At 32.8% G+C, this 18582-nt stretch overlaps 1 protein-coding gene across 5 annotated transcripts in view; it reads left to right on the forward strand.

Moving 5' to 3' along the window:
• The window catches only part of LOC148599878 (cardioacceleratory peptide receptor-like), a 43880-nt gene that overhangs the window by 21450 nt on the left and 3848 nt on the right, over window positions 1-18582 (forward strand). For 4 of the 5 annotated variants that reach the window (XM_088558564.1, XM_088558565.1, XM_088558563.1 and 1 more), the window contains exons 5-8: window positions 12219-12312; window positions 13255-13379; window positions 14276-14435; window positions 14826-14957. In XM_088558564.1, the coding sequence (XP_088414690.1) occupies window positions 12219-12312; window positions 13255-13379; window positions 14276-14435; window positions 14826-14957 (511 nt within the window). Of the gene's footprint in view, window positions 1-12218; window positions 12313-13254; window positions 13380-14275; window positions 14436-14825; window positions 14958-15755; window positions 16823-18582 lie in introns of those variants that run through there. The other variant, XM_088558567.1, reaches the window with a different exon arrangement.

Consider the following 18582-nt stretch of genomic DNA (forward strand, 5'->3'; position numbering starts at 1 on the left):
GCCAGTATATTTTACAGATAGTGTTTCTGTAATATTCTCTAAGATAGCCAGTATATTTGTTGTTTTATCATTGACAGTCGATCAATTTTCTAAGAGAATGCATTAAGTACGAGATTAAAGAAACTTCATATCTTAATACAAATCTTAAGAAAGTAGAGATAAATTGTTTATGAAGCGTCAAATTTGGTACTTTAGGTTTTATACCTCAATGATCAGGAATTTTAATTTTGACATCTGACGCAAGACAACATGGATCATCTTTTGAAGAATGATCTATAATTATTACAGCATGTTTTATTACTTTGAAATATCCGTTTGTAACTTCATGGGTCCGGTTTTACTGTCTCAGATTATGTCAATTATTCTCTCTACCAAGTGTATTGTGATTTGTCACGTGAATGTCTTCTTCTGATCACCTTTTGTGTCCTACATTTAGAACATCAGTACTCTTTAGTAAATGCATTCTTATCACTTAAAGACACTATTTGATGATTCACTAGACACGATTTCAGGATCTCTAGTAACATTAATATTAACTTCCTTTTTAATAAGATGTGCCTGACTCAATCTATAAATACCTGTGGATCAGTGTTTGTTGTTTTATGATTGTTTGGTTTTTTTTTATAAGTACTTATAATACATTTTACAGCCGTCAACTAGATACTAACGAACATTGTATGTGCATCTTAATCTCTTTCAATCATATACACAGTATGTTCTTTGTTGACTTTTTAAGCGCGAATCCTAAAACAATGCATAACGTTAGTCAGTATCCGATGCTTGATGCCCCTTTGAAAATACATTTACAGAAACATGCTTGTAAACCTGTTTTGAACAGTGTTTTAGTCATTCGTGCATGCAAAGTCTTAAATGTTATAACGTCTTGTTTCACTTTATTATGAAATAGGTCACTGACCCTTATATATGTTATTTGGACCTATATTGAATAATCGTATACTAGTAGTGTATTGTGACAGTAAACAAACATTGTAATTTGAGCAAGAGTTGTCCCTCTTGATGAAATACCAGTAATAAATTAAACGAAATAGATCGTTAATTTCTAATTTGTGCTTTCGATTAATCATCTGCTGCGATTGAAAAACGGATCATAGTTTGATATAATTGTGACTTCTTGTGACTTCTAACATCAAAAGGTTTATGGTTAAGGAATCAAAATATTTTTTTCTCTCCTTTCCAATAGTAATTATGATTTCTGAATGAAATCAACGACAAAACTGTGATAATAACACTTGTTTGGAGATATCAGAAAGAAGTTCTCTACGTATTTTGATGTCACGCTCTATTGTACGATATATGGTGGTGCTTAATACTGAAATTTGTCGATTTAATCTGTAGCTTCGTTTTTTTTTGTTTTTGTTTTTTTTTACCTCATTTCAGCTTTTGTTGGTGATTTATTAATTACATCACGGATTGTTATTTGTGCATAATCTGCCCAGAAATCCTTGAGCACGTATTGTATATTTGTGTATTTTATGTGCAGTCACATCGATGCTGGTGTAGAAATAATAAACACGTATTGTGTATTGTGCATTATCTGGAAATAATACATGTTACTGCATTTAAATTTTTTCTCGATAATCAATTATATATATAGTTTGACAATCAATATCTTTGATTTGTGTGTTTAGATTTGTTGTGCATTTGCATTGTAAAAATTACAATTAGAAAGAGTAATCATGGGAACCAAGATTCCAGCAGAAATAAAACAAAAAGTTATTTAGGGACAAAGACCAGACATGGAAAACAGACAAACATGACAAAGAACATAAAGTAACTAAAATAATATATACAAAGTAACAAAAGTAAATGAGCAATCGGACTGGGAGCATGAAAAAAATCACAATATTTAGAGGGAAATACGTATACGATTTTCCTCAGATAGAAAAATAAACAACGGAACAAGTCGATGTAAGTGCGATGATATTTATAAAATAGGAATTCATAATATAGTTTACACAATGCCGTGCAATTTTACTTCAGTAAGAGTGCCATACGATAATTTGAAAAAGTAATAGGCATACATGTTTGGAAAATCAAAGTATGATTATTTTCTTTCATGTTTAGAGAAATAATTGTAATATATTGAATACTGTTATTTGTGTTATTAGTTTCATTTTCTTGAACGATGAAGTGTATATTATTTTTTTGCTTGAACAATGTAAAGTGATAAAAAGAAAATGATAATTAAGAAAAAAACCAATCTCGGCGATAAGCGTCATTTTTTCCATATAATGTTTTTAAGTGAAAAAGGTATAGCAAAAGAAACCATAACCTGTCATAAAATAATGTAAATCTTCAATGACGTCAAATAGTTAAATCAGTTATATTACTAGCTTGTCATTGTAACTAATATACCAGTAATGCCGTTTTCTATTGTATCAATCAGACCAATAATAATGATTTAAAAAATGTTTGTTAGCTTTGTATCGTGCATGTATGGTGAAATTGCCTCTAGACAAACATTTACTGTTTAACACTCACATTGATATGGTCATGTTTGTTTATTCCCTTTGCATTTGATGCAGATATTTTGATAGAAAAAAACCATCAAATAGCATGACTAAATTGGAATCAGCTATTCAAGTGAAATCAATGGATAAAGAAAGACTCTCGATTGCTAACTTTCCGAAATTTTAAGGCAATTCATAATAGCAGAGAGTAAAAATTGTTGTTCTTTGACGTAACCCTATGCAATTGTTTCAGGAAAAAAATGATTCCTTTACTCCTTCAAATGAATATTGCACAATGCAATCAACATGCAATCTTGAACAAAGTCAATATATTTCACATCATCCATACAACTGTTTATTACTTCTTCTTTATTATTGTTCCTGAGTGTATAATTTACAGACAATTACCGTGACGATGTCTCTGCTCTTTTATCTCCCAGCCTGTAAAAAAGTCACAATATTTCTCAGTCTCGTTTAGTTATCATTCTTAACTTCATCCACGTGTCATATTTTGAACCAACTGGGAATACAAAACGTGTTTGTGATACTTTTTTTCTCTGAATCTTGAAATATATATATAACGCTTATTGAGGTATCTCTTTCTCCTTCATCATTTGTTTTTTTTTATATCTACGGTTTTCTGTACATTTTATCATTTGATCTTATTGACAAACCATTCTCTATCTCTCGAAATGACAAGATATTTGACAATACCAGTCAATGCAATAGTAATTATTGAGACGTATCACGGTCATCTTCTTTAGAGTGTTGGATGGAAATGACGCCACGAAAAATATTTTTGAGCGACACAAGTAGTCCCCTAAAAGAGGGTCATTACAATGTAAAAAAAATTAGATTACTGATAAACAGAAATACCATTACTTTTTATTTTGATATTGACAATTCTGTGTGAAATATCTCAACTCGTGTTGGCGAATTCAGATTTCGCAGAGATATTATCCGTATGAAAGTCGTTACTTGAATTTTTTTCTATATATATTTCATTTTTTTAAAACATTGACAAGGTATTTCTGTGACCACTTTCATTGAAAGCAATTCAAAGCAAAGTATGCAGTGTCGGTAAAGGTCAGAGAGATTATAAAACACGGTCACAAATATAAACACTACTAATGATATATAACATCAGAACTGCAGAAAAATGAGCTATAAATAAATAATAAAAATTCCAACATTTAAAAGATAAAATTACAATTTAATACAATTAAAATACAGGTGAAAACGTGTTCATTAAGTATTTATATTAAAATACACTGTAAACTCAGGGGAAATGTATCTACAACAATAAAGTTTTCCAGTGTTTATCGTACAGTCAACAGTTTCCACATTTCGGGATCTTCATTTAACTTTTTTCAAATATTATTTTTGATTTGGCACAAAAACATCATTCTGCCACGTTAAAACACTCGAAGTGTAATCAAGGGAACCACAATTCTAGCGGTAATCAAAAGAATGTAATCCAGAGACCAAGACCAGACATGGAAACCGATCAACACAACAAAGAACATAAAGTAACCAAAATAATACATACAAAGTAACAAAAGTAAATGAGCAACTCGGACTCCACTAAAGTCGGGAATTATTCAGGTATTACTTGTTTTGTCTGTAAAATCCTTTAAAAGTGATCAAGGGAAACCAGGTTTCTAGCGGAAATCAAAAGAATGTAATCCAGGGACAAAGACACATAGAAAACAGACATACACAACAAAGAACATAAAATAAAGAAAATAATACTTACAAAGCAATAAAAGTAAATGAGAAGCTCGGACTCCTAAAATAACTGGTTCTAATGTTTAAGCAAAATATTCCATAAGTGCATCATTTTTTTTTATTTTGTATTTTCGATTTTAACTTGAGGTATACTATATCGTCTGTGTCAGATTATTTGTTGAATACATTACATAAGTTGACTTCTATTGCACATCAGTCTAAGGTTTAATGTCAGTTTATTTCACGATTGCAACGATTATACTATTCTAGTCTCAGCAGACAGACGAGGAAAATATTATCCCGAATTAAAAGTGTAATAATTTCTAACCAAATGTCCCTAAGGATATTCACAGAAGTCTGAATTGACCGACTACGATCAATATTATATATCATATATCAATTTTTAACAGTATTACAAATTTAACAATACTTAAACCTCCAAGGCTACATTCCCTGCATTGTACATGGTAGAATCTCTTCATTGCTGAAACATTCAATGCTGACCTGTTCTGATTACGTTGATACACCCAATGCTGACGTGATTTATCTACGTTGATACATTAAATTCTGACATTTTCTAATGAACTGTTAGTATATTCAATGCTGAACTGTTCTGGTTACATTCATACATTCAGTGCTGACGTGCTCTGATTACGTTGATACATTCAATTCTGACATGATCTGATTATGTTGATACATTAAATGTTGGCCTGACCCAATTACGTTGATACATTCAATGCTGACGTGATCTGATTACGTTGATACATTAAATGTTGGCCTGACCCAATTACGTTGATACATTCAATGCTGACGTGATCTGATAACGTTGATATATTCAATGCTGATGTGATGTGATAACGTTGATATATCAATGCTGACATGATCTGATTACGTTGATACATTCAGTGCTGACTTGATCTGATAACATTAATATATGCAATGCTAATGTGATCTAATTACATCGATATATCAATGCTGACGTGATCCGATTACGTTTATATTTTCAATGCTGACGTGATCTGATTACAGTGATACATTCAATGCTGGCGTAACCAGACAACGTTGAAACATTCAATTCTGACATGATACAATTACTTTGAAACGTTCAATGATGACATGATCTGATTATGTTAATACATTCCAAGCTGACGTGATCTGATTACGTTGATACATTCCATGCTGACATGATCTGTTTACGGTGACAATTCAATGCTGACATGTTCTGATTACATTGAAACATTCAATGCTGACATGTTCTGATAACGTTGAAACATTCAATGCTGACGTGATCTGATTACGCTGATATATTCCAGGCTGATGTGATCTGATTACGTTGATACAACCAATGCTAACTTGATCTGATTACGTTGATACATTCAATGCTGACATGTACTGATTACGTTGAAACATTCAATGCTGGCATGATCTGATTACGTTGATACATTCAGTGCTGACGTGATCTGATTACGTTTGTACATTCAATGCTGACATGACCAGACTACGTTAAAACATTCAATTCTGACATGATATAATTACTTTGAAACATTCAATGCTAACATGATCTGATTGTGTTGATACATTCCAAGCTGACGTGATCTGATTATGTTGATACATTCAAAGCTGACGTTATTCTATCTATTAGCGACGCACCATTTTTATTGACGTGACACTGCATAAAAAAATGAAAACTTTTTTCAATATTACACATTTTTTAAATCACATGATATAAAAAAGAATCGTAAGTAAGAGCATTACATAAGAGTTAATCATAACGTTTACGTAATGCTTTTTCATGTTTATTGCAACTCTAAATATTATAACAAGGAGAATGTGCTCTAACTCATATACGCCAACGCTCAAGGTATCACAATGGTCATCAAGGACTTTGGCCCTCTATCAGGGTTAAGTGTTGGGAAAAATGTTCTCAGGGTTTTCAGAAATTGTCTTGGAAAAAAATGCACATCCCATTTCCCCCAAAAAGGATACCTAATAGAAAAAGATAGTAGCTCGGATCCTAATTTGCTAAATGTAAACATCATCAAATGTCCTCCAAATTCCTTATTTTGGTTTTCCCCTAAAGCCACCCCCACCAGGACTTTGCCCTGGTCCCACTGTGTACCTTAAGCGGTCCCAGACCACTTCAAATTTGGTTGTTGAATTAAGAACAGTTAATTAACAAGATTTTGATATGTTCATATGCAGTAAAACACACTTTGTGATATATTGGAGATTATAGGGTTCAGTTTACACAGATTCCATTTTAATGTCTAAACAGTAAAGGATTTTAATGCGATTTTAGTTGAAAAATAAACCAAACCAGTTGTATCATCTACAGGCAGTGACTATCAGAGAGTAGGGTACAACCTTAACAACTTTATGGTCCATATATAGTAACTATCTGGTCATCAATATGTATCATCTTCGATATAATCAAAGAAAATGAATATGAATATATTAAGATATATTTTATGTATTACCTTTTATGAAACTTAGTATAAAAATATTTGAGCAAATGTCCTAACAAATTTCACATGCCAGCTCAAATCTCTATGCACAAATGTCTATTTTTATTCTAATCGGTCTTCTACGGTAATTGTCGGTGTTTCTGTTTGATTTTATTTGCATTTTTATCCTAAATTATATTGATTTACAGTTAGCATAATAAAGAGCCGACCTTTGTGGATTTAGAAAGTCTATTTGGTAGCGGTTGTAATTGCTCAGTAATAGGCTCGAACCTATGAACTTATCTCTCCTTAAATAAATACATCACTTAGGGATGGAAATAATTTACCAGTATTAATGACACGTTGTTTCCGATGGAAACAAATAACACGAAATACATCACCTCTCATAGTAGCAAAAACGTATTTAAGGTAGCGCCTTCTCAAATAAGATGCTGCATAATTTTGATTGAATGATTGATTGTTGGTGTTTAATGTCCAAGCAGATATATTTTGGCTATATCCGGGCGATGAACATGAAATGAATGATAAAACACACAGGCAATGATGATGAAATAAAAAATGGGATGGAACAAAAGGATTATAGGGTCGACGAGTTTCAGTTGCCACTGGCAATTGGGGAGGTAAGTAGTGTCGGGCAATTTAGCCTCCTGTAGCGGAGCCGAGGCTTCTTCTCCTATCGAATGTTACAGCAGAGTTCTTTACCGTGCGAGGAACGTGGCGTTCTTTCCACCACGGTGCATGACTGGTTTGCGGTCAGGTTTCCCGTATTATAGCCTGACGACCCCAGCATGTAACAAGCAAGGGGTAACCCATTCAACCACCTGGGCACACAACATAGTTGATCCGAGGGAAGAGCACCCTTGGCCCCGACTAGGGTTCTGAGCGCTATTAAGTCGCCTTCTACGACAAGCTTAGCGAGGATGTGGATCTATTCCTTTGACATCCGGACCAGCATGGAGCTGCGTAGTTTTGAACTTGTTCACCAAATATTTGGTGCTTGTGTAATTAGTTTGTTTGAATTCTTTGTTTTTTCCAAACTTTTTCTTGTTTGGTTCAAAACAAAGAGAACTAATATAGGGATGTTTATTGGCTATAGGTTACTCAACGCGGAAACAAAAGTTGTGGCGTCTGTGTAAAAGATTTCTTATCTTTACTTGGTTGATTTCATATGATTTTAAAGGGAAATTTCTAACTACGATATGATCATACATGTAGCTCCTCTTTACACATCAACCTACGATATTATCAAACATGTAGCTCCTCTTTACACATCAACCTACAATATGATCAAACATGTAGCTCCTCTTTACACAAACAGCTATGACATGCACTTTAAGTGCTAGTTATTGACCTAAATTTTGCGGATAAATTTGCAATAATATTTTCAATGATCACTGATGACATGTTTTGTTTTGATTGTGTGTTTAACTCAGTTGTTATCGGTTAAAGCTGCCTGTGCGTTTTAGATCAGCTATATCAGAAGCAAGAATATATCTTTTTTATTCTACAATTACTCACTGTTGAGAGCAGGTAGATTTCAAAGGTATTTGGAAGATTTATGTCATTTTTATAGCTATAACATAAATATATGTCTGTATTCTGTCTCAGCGCTCATAGTAACTTACGTTTATATTCAGATATATCGTATTTGCGAAAAGTTACAGTCTAGATAATTAGATTTCTTTCGTCTATCGGCTTGGGAATGTTTCTTCCCTCGACTGGTATTAGTTCGCAAATATCCCTACTTTCAATGACACATATACATGTATATACATTCATAATTCATTAATTATTCATGAAATCATGTTGCTTTTTCTTTTAAAAATGTAATCTTTTCAGTAAATATACATTTATAGCTTTAAGTTATAGCAAAAGTTGCATGAGGTTTTCAACATTTTCACATTTTAACCCCTAAATTTTAAATATTCTTTGAAGATTATCACACAATAAAATTAACCAACTAAAAATGACGACCTGGTGCATCACATTTCAGTATTTTTTCCGAAGGATTTGCATTCATCATCAAACTGAAGACCTGCAGATGAAAGCTTCATTTTTGATGCATTTGTCTTCGCCCACTGATTCAGTATGGTGTTAATAGTCTGCTGCTGCTACAGATGATCATCAATTAAATCCCTATTTTATCAGATTTGTTTACCTCAAGGCCTTCTGTGATGATTGCAGTAATTTCATTTATGTGCATAAGTATTAAGTAATAACTTAGTGGTGATTCCCAGTGCAATTAGATAATCCAGTGTATTTAGCGTTGCATATATACTGAAAGAGTCACGCGCATCCAGTTGCATTAACAATTCTGCAAAGTTCTTATCAATTGAGCATATTAACTTAAACTGGTGCAAATTTGTAGGTTTAAACTGGTCTGGAGCTAGCATGTCAGTTAGCTGGTAGTAGTCCTTAGTTTGCACATTTGTGTAATTTATAATTCAGTTTCGTTATTTCTGTTGTAAGAGGGGACTCTTACAACTTAAAACTGATTTACATGTGTGTTTACAATGTAATTGTGTAATTTTTTTTCCACAGTGGCTAAATTTCAAAGGAGATGGTTGTGATCACGACAAAGAACTATAACTTCGCCGCATTTTTTGCACCTGTCCAAAGTCAGAAATTTCTGGCCTGTGTACATGTAGGTTTTGTTTCGTTTTCACCTTTACTTTATTTTTATGTCACTTGAGTATATAGGGGCAATCCTCTCGATGTACCCGAGAATAATGATGTTTTGGGCGAGCTGCAGCCTGTCCTGTGGTTTGAAAATTTCTTCGTCGTTCATTAAAGACCAATGGGTGGCCTTAGACTGACATTTTCATCCAGGTGTGGTTGTTGTCGCTTTGAAATAAACACCAGACCTATTCTCGTTTATATATACTATAAACTCGATGTGCCCTACACAAAAACCAAGGAATAATAAGAATATGTCATACGAGTTTTAACTATTATGGGGCCTGAGAAGAGGGTTTTTCATAGAGTAATAGATATTTTTCATTTTCCACAGTAATTTTACACAAAACGATGGTTTCCTTATGGTACTGAAATCAATCAAACGCTCCGTAAAAGACAAAACTCTGCTTATTTGAATGGTAGACTGGGATCCATTTTTGTGAAACCACGTGACACTAATTTTTTTTGTTAAAAAGTTGTAGATGTAATTCTGTTTCTTTTAGGATATTATGACTATGCTGAATATATGTTACATGTAACAGTTACTTAATATTATCGGCCCTGATTCTGCTATTGTTTAAGTGCGATATTTAACAATTATGGCACAATTTGACCACTTAAAGCATAAAAAAACTCCCCTTAACAACTCAGACATTGCTACCACACCGAAGTCATTCTTAAAATGAAAGATAAATGACGACACACTCTGAAATATTATTGTTCCTCTGAAGCCAAAACATCCTGATATTAGAAGGAACAAAATACTCCTATAATGTATACGTCGACCATGTGGCATAAATAAAATTCACCTTTGTCCTTGACCTTGACATAATATATTACCAGCTTATAATGAAAAATAAAAACGATGATTTCTTTCGTACATTTAACATCTCATAGTTCTATGTTCACATCAAAACTGTAACGATATGAAATACTGGACACGACTCTGTTTCTGTATATGCATTTGATACAATTTTCTTTATAGATTCGCTACTTTATTTACCCTATTGCATACTTCTATCTGACTGTCTTTCTACGGGGTTTTAAACGGTATTCAAAAGTAAGAAAATAATTAGTGTAAAAAAGACGGATCGCTCGATTACTGTACAATGTTCTACCTAAGTCATCATCTGAGGTGTGCAACTTCTCACATAGAAATAATTAACCACTTAATTTGATACAGTAAATAACCAAAATATGATCACGAGTCCCGATGAACACCTAGATAGATTTAACGAGTGTGCGGAACATAAATTGCCAATTACATTATTGATGTAAACGTTGAGATGTTTTGACGGAAGAAAGTAATGTGAAATATTGAACATGTTACACAGTGAGCGTTCAATAATCCACTGCTGTCTATATCATATAATGTCGCTTAAAACGATTTAAAAAAAAAATGTACACAGGCAAGGGAAATATAATGTACACAAGCAAGGGAAATATAATATACACAGGCAAGGGAAATATAATGTACACAGGCAAGGGAAATATAATGTACACTGTCTAAGGAAATATAATGTACACTGACAATTAAGGGAAATAGAATGTACGTCTCATGGTGGTCCTTATATTTATGGAACAAATAAGGTATCGGGTGCATTAAGCTATGAATATGGCTCAAAAATATCAACTGTGTTGTAAAAAAAATTTAAAAATTCGTAAAACATACATGTAGTAAAATATATCAAAATTGTGATTACTATTATTAACATCATAATTTGATATTATGTAACACTTATAATGAATACCTATGTGGTTTTAGCCATTAATTTGACAAGTAGGAAAATTTTTACCTCAAGATCATTTAAACATAAAATACTATACGAGATACTTTTTCTAACATTTTGTATATTGTTTTGTACATGAATGATCCATATTATATCATTTTTGTACAAAACATGAATTATAGGTTTTTGCAAAAGAGAGGGTTATATATAGGCAAACATCTGCAAAGTGTCCCCTCCTTCGTTTTTGTTAAATTAAAGTCTAATTACTCTTCTACAACACACATATTAAATCTTACTGTTACTTAAATACAAAGTTACAGAAATTTGAATAATGGGAAAAAATTTACTACTTTAAAAGTTGCTAAAAATCTAAGTTTTGTTGTTTTTTTAAACGTATTTACATCCAAAAAGCTATTTCATATTATCAAATATGATAAACTGTGTAATAATGAATGTATTCACTAATTGTTAAGTTGTTTCTATTAGGTGTGCATGGACACCTTTTCCTTGCCATAGCTATGGCATGAAAATGACAAAGAAGTACATAAAATGCTCAGTGTTTTCCGTCTGTATGTTTGTGCTTCAGTGTTCCGTCAGTATGTTGTGCTCAGTGTTCCATTAGTATGTTTGTGCTGTGAATTGATTCTTCTGTGCTGATCGTTCAAACCGTTACATGCATGTTTATGCTTCAGTGTTCATTCTTTCATTCCTTATTTTCAGTGCTCACTATTCCCATCGCTATTTTTATATTTAAGTGTTCGTTCTACCACTCGTTATTTTCAGTACTCAATGTTCCCATCACTATGTTTATGTTCAAGTGCTCAATCTACTATTCGTTATTTTTGTGCTCACTATTCCCATCGCTGTTTATGTTTAAGTGCTCAATCTACTATTCGTTATTTTTGTGCTCACTATTCCCATCGCTGTTTATGTTTAAGTGCTCAATCTACTATTCGTTATTTTTGTGCTCACTATTCCCATCGCTGTTTATGTTTAAGTGCTCAATCTACTATTCGTTATTTTTGTGCTCACTATTCCCATCGCTGTTTATGTTTTAGTGCTCATTCTTCTACTGTTTATTTTCAGAGCTCGCTGTTTTATCGTTATGTATATGTTTTAGTGCTCATTCTTCCAATCGTAATTTTTAGTGCCTTGTAACTTACGGTTCAACTTTCGTGTTGGTTGCTCTCAGTATCGACAGATTAGACGCCATTGCCAGACCACTTGGGTTTTCTACAAGTAGTAAGTTTATTCAATAAATGTTCATTGTATTAGCGTCTTTTATTCGCTTAGTTAACAATACTTTTAGATATGTTTGGCAATAGATAAAAACTTTACCTTGAAAAGGAATTTCCAGAAGAAAATTTTTGCTTTCAGGGCATATCAGTCATGTTAATATGTAACGTACGACAATCATTGAATTAGGAGACTAAACCAAGACAGATCTGTTCCTGATCTTAGCGCATTAATGGCATACAATTGAATATCATCTTTACACAATGGATGGCGTATTGACAAAATATTAAACCAGTATTTCCCAGTCAAGAAATTACGTCATATCTATGTCCCAATGCTCGTGATCTGTGTTTTGTTAACCTTCGTTCAATAATTTGTATTAAACATATAACAATATACGATTTCTTCAACATACATACTTGTAATAGAACCTCCCAAAAACATGCGTGTGATAGATGTTACATACATGTGACAGAATGTCCCAAACATACATGTTGTAAAACGTCACAGATATACATGTAATCGAACGTCCATGTATACTTATGTAATAGAAAGTACCAATAATAATACTTGCAATAGAACGTCTCAAGCATACATGTTATAAAAAGTTCCATACATACACGTACATGTAACAGGGCGTCCCAAACATGCATGTTATAAAACGTCCCAGACATACATGTAATAGAACGTCCCGAACATACATGTAAATAAATACATTGTTATACAGTGGTGTTATATTAGTAAATACGTTGGTCGACAGAAAAAAAAATATAATATAATCAAAGAACCGATTGCCCTTGATACAAAAGTGGACATAATAACGTTCTGTTTTGCTATATAATGTCACCCTGAAAAGTACAAAAATTAGATCTTTACTAAATTAATACATTCTTTACAAAGAATATGTATAATGACAAGTTATTCATATCAATCAATTTTTTTTTTCAGAAACAAGGAACAGGATACTTATATCTTCAGCCTGGTTTGTTGCTGCCGTCTTTTCCATCCCTCAAGCCATTTTATTCAAAACAGACAAGTGTTTTATCTGGCTACCGAGTCTATTGCATTGGAAGGTAACTTTTCTATAGTTCTACTAATAATCCCGTGCTATCATGAGATTTTTATTCATATAACTCATTCATCTAGTACTGTAAAATAACTACTTATGTTTTTGTGTCTTGAGGCATTGATTCGTATTATCCCATGTGTCTCGTATTTTTGTGTCTTGTGGCATTGATTCGTAATATACCATGTGTCTCGTATTTTCGTGTCTTGTGGCATTGATTCGTAATATCCCATGTGTCTCATATTTTTGTCACCGTTTCCATTTATCTTATAAAAGTCTTTTTTCATAAGACCTTCTAAGACGAAAATAAGATATAACAAGATATAATGAGCTTACTAGAAAACAATTTAAGGGCTAATTTAAGAAATTCCAAAATGAGCACATTTTACATTATAAAATCAATGTACACAGAAATGTAAACCTCATGGCCGGAGTGTGACTTATTCAAGAAAGAAATAATATTGCTGATGTTATGTATTTCCTTGTTTTAAAGCGTTAGAAATTTCGATAGGAATAGTGGCGGATTCAGAAATTTCAAAAAAGGGAAGATTTTTTTTTTCAATTTAATTTACCAATTTTTTTTACTATAAGGGAGGAGCCCCCTATCCTAACCCACTGAATGCGCTATTTTGCATACGAGTACTTCAAAATCTTGAAATGTGACTTAATTGTCGGAGCCAGGAAAAGATTGTTTTCTCAAAAGGGAGGGATTCCCGATCCATATATTAAAATTATATAAAAGGAAGGAAGTTGAAGGAAATAATTTGTTAACTTTTGCCCATATTCTGTACACAATTTACAGAAGTTTTCAACAGAAAAAAGGGAAGTTCTATCACCCCACAGCCGGGGTTTGCCACTTTTTGCACACATGCTTGTTCTTTTATAATGTACTTATATTTTCAGCTGTATATTACATTGATAGCATCTGCAGTTTTTATCATCCCGGCCATAATAATAGCGATATGTTACGGGGTAATGGTTTATATCATTGTCAGTAAAAGTTCAGCGTTAATGGCCACAGGGAAGAAAAAACATGAAAGAAAGCCATTATATTACAGACAAGGTATGTCTTACCTGAATGTACATATACCTAGACCTAGAAATCCGAGAATTTCATACCTATACCTAGACCTAGAAATCCGAGAATTTCATACCTAGACCTAGAAATCCGAAAATTTCATACCTAGATATCAAGTCGCTCCTTACCTTTATCAAACAAGAAAACAAGAAAGTCACTTATCATGTTTGTCTTACAATTTTATGCATTTATATTACAGACTCAACCACAATTAAATCATGTCATTAGATTTCTAGCACAATAGCGTAAGTGCAGAAATACATTCAGGTCTGTAATAACAGGCGTCTGAAACCTAACGATACTTATTTCATTAGCATTCATTGTATCTTTATAGCGACATAGTAATCATTGCTAACAAAGTGTTCTCCTTTTCAGACATGAAAGTTCATCGAGGAAAAATTGCCGATCCCCACCATCGACCACAGCATGATTCGAGGGCAAGTTCGAGGGGCATAATACCTCAGGCTAAAATCCGTACCATAAAAATGACATTCGTTATTGTAATTGGTAAGATGATACTAATTAAGTCTGGAAAGCTTTCCTTGTTAAACAAAACTTTAGATGGTTTTATGACTTCATCGCACTGTTGGTAGACTTAAATCTGGCTTCTTGAATTTCAATTTTACTGTTAAATGTATTTCCGTAGACATTTTTTTCACACAAAAGCATCACAAAGAAAGACAAATGTACTTTACAACCATACACTTTAACAATAGACAGACCGTCATACATTAATATGGGGTAGGCATTTCCTAAATCAGCGATCACTGTGAGCTTTACCATACATGTACCGTCGGTATGAATTTCGTAAAAATAATAATGGCCATTACAGGGGGGGGGGATTGACCCGGATGGAAATTTTCGCAAATTCCAATATTTTCATTTAAATTTCAGTAGCAAGCGAAATCAATGTTTTTATTTGAAAATCTGCCTTCTTAATAAATGGGGAAGTTTTTTTTTCAATAAATGAATAACATGAGAATTTTCTTTCTCCAAAATTTCTATCCCATACCCTTTTCCCTCGCCTTCAAAATGGTCGATAACTTTAAAGCACTTCGCAATACTTTACACTTTTTATCCCTTAACGGTTTCTCTAGCAACATCCTTTTCAGTTTTGGCCCGTCAGATAAATCTGTACAGGTACCGTCAATGTTACAGTTCTCCACGGATGATTGGAATATTTTACACATATCATGTGACGTAAACAAAATTCAGACGACCAAACAAGAAAATGATTGCCTTTCCTATCTTAGAAAAGCTATGCTTCGATTTGTATAGTATAATCGGAGTTATATTTTTTCCAAGGCGGGTTATGTTTTTGACAACAGCGACAGTGGAACAGCGAAGATACACGTACGTACATCTAAGTGTTTCCCGAACTTTTTAAAAACATCATATTCACTTCTTTTAATTAGTAAAAAAAAAATAGAGGAAGCCTCGAAAACTATCAGAACAGATGAATTTATTTTTATTGAAACGTAATCTAAACCAATGTATCTTTATTTGTTTGGTTTAAGGAAGCGATAAAATTTCTCCATAAGGATAGACACTTTTTGTTACTTCAGGGACATGACTTTTTCTTCGTTAGTATATTAGTGAACCTTAAGGTAAATTTAGATAGTACATGCAATAACCGTAGAGCTCACACCGCTTCGGGGTGCTCCCTATTACTTCACTTTAACAATACACAGACAAACCGTCATACATTATTACTTCACTCGAACAATAGACAGATAAACCGTCATACATTATAACTTCACTCGAACAATAGACAGATAAACCGTCATACATTATAACTTCACTTTAACAATAGACAAACCGTCATACATTATTACATCACTTTAACAATAGACAGACAAACCGTCATACATTATTACTTCACTTTAACAATAGACAAACCGTCATACATTATTACTTCACTTTAACAATAGACAGACAAACCGTCATACATTATTACTTCACTTTAACAATAGACAGGCAAACCGTCATACATTATTACTTCACTTTAACAATAGACAGACCGTCATACATTATTACTTCACTGTAACAATAGACAGGCAAACCGTCATACATTATTACTTCACTTTAACAATAGACAGGCAAACCGTCATACATTATTACTTCCCTTTAACAATAGATAGACAAACCGTCATACATTATTACTTCCCTTTAACAATAGACAGACAAACCGTCATACTTTATTACTTCACTTTAGCAATAGACAAACCGTCATACATTATTACTTCACTTTAACAATAGACAGACAAACCGTCATACATTATTACTTCACTTTAATAATAGACAGACAAACCGTCATACATTATTACTTCACTTTAGCATTAGACAAACCGTCATACATTATTACTTCACTTTAACAATAGACAGGCAAACCGTCATACATTATTACTTCACTTTAACAATAGACAGACCGTCATACATTATTACTTCACTTTAACCATAGACAGACCGTCATACATTATTACTTCACTTTAACAATAGACAGACAAACCGTCATACATTATTACTTCACTTTAACCATAGACAGACCGTCATACATTATTACTTCACTTTAACAATAGACAGACAAACCGTCATACATTATTACTTCACTTTAACAATAGACAGACCGTCATACATTATTACTTAACTTTAACAATAGACAGACAAACCGTCATACATTATTACTTCACTTTAACAATAGACAAACCGTCATACATTATTACTTCACTTTAACAATAGACAAACCGTCATACATTATTACTTCACTTTTACAATAGACAAACCGTCATACATTATTACTTCACTTTAACCATAGACAGGCAAACCGTCAAACATTATTACTTCACTTTAACAATAGACAGGCAAACCGTCATGCATTATTACTTCACTTTAACAATAGACAGACCGTCATACATTATTACTTCACTTTAACAATAGACAGACAAACCGTCATACATTATTACTTCACTTTTACAATAGACAAACCGTCATACATTATTACTTCACTCGAACAATAGACAGGCAAACCGTCATACATTATTACTTCACTTTAACAATAGAAAGGCAAACCGTCATACATTATTACTTCACTTTAACAATAGATAGACAAACCGTCATACATTATTACTTCACTTTAACAATAGACAGACAAACCGACTTACATTATTACTTCACTTTAACAATAGACAGACAAACCGTCATACATTATTACTTCACTTTAACAATAGACAGACAAACCGACTTACATTATTACTTCACTTTAACAATAGACAGACAAACCGTCATACATTATTACTTCACTTTAACAATAGACAGACAAACCGTCATACATTATTACTTCACTTTAACAATAGACAGACCGTCATACTTTATTACTTCACTTTAGCAATAGACAAACCGTCATACATTATTACTTCACTTTAACAATAGACAGGCAAACCGTCATACATTATTACTTAACTTTAACCATAGACAGACCGTCATACATTATTACTTCACTTTAACAATAGACAGACAAACCGTCATACATTATTACTTCACTTTAACCATAGACAGACCGTCATACATTATTACTTCACTTTAACAATAGACAGACAAACTGTCATACATTATTACTTCACTTTAACCATAGACAGACCGTCATACATTATTACTTCACTTTAACCATAGACAGACCGTCATACATTATTACTTTACTTTAACAATAGACAGACCGTCATACATTATTACTTCACTTTAACAATAGACAGACAAACCGTCATACATTATTACTTCACTTTAACAATAGACAGACAAACTGTCATACATTATTACTTCATATCATTTGGTCATGTATATACATTTTCTTTACCGTTAATCACAACTTCTCTCAAACGGCTGTTTTGGGTTTATTTCTCTGCATTTCTTTCCCATTTTTGTTATAGAACTTCTAGGAAGAAACTGGTTTGCTTGATTGGTTAACTTCTATACAACATTTAAGAACTGAATGTTTCATTATTGATTTTTCGTCGGCGTGTAAAAGCGTTGACTATAGCACATTTTCAATGAAGCGCTACAATGTAGCACTTCGTGTCCAAAATGTGCGATCGGTTCTATGACGATGCTACATCTCAAATGAAACATTCAATTCTTA

The sequence above is a fragment of the Perna viridis genome, chromosome 13, assembly GCF_037379345.1.
Source record: "Perna viridis isolate PV_CMFRI_1.1 ecotype Kerala chromosome 13, ASM3737934v1, whole genome shotgun sequence".
NCBI classification, from domain to species: Eukaryota; Metazoa; Mollusca; class Bivalvia; order Mytilida; family Mytilidae; genus Perna; species Perna viridis.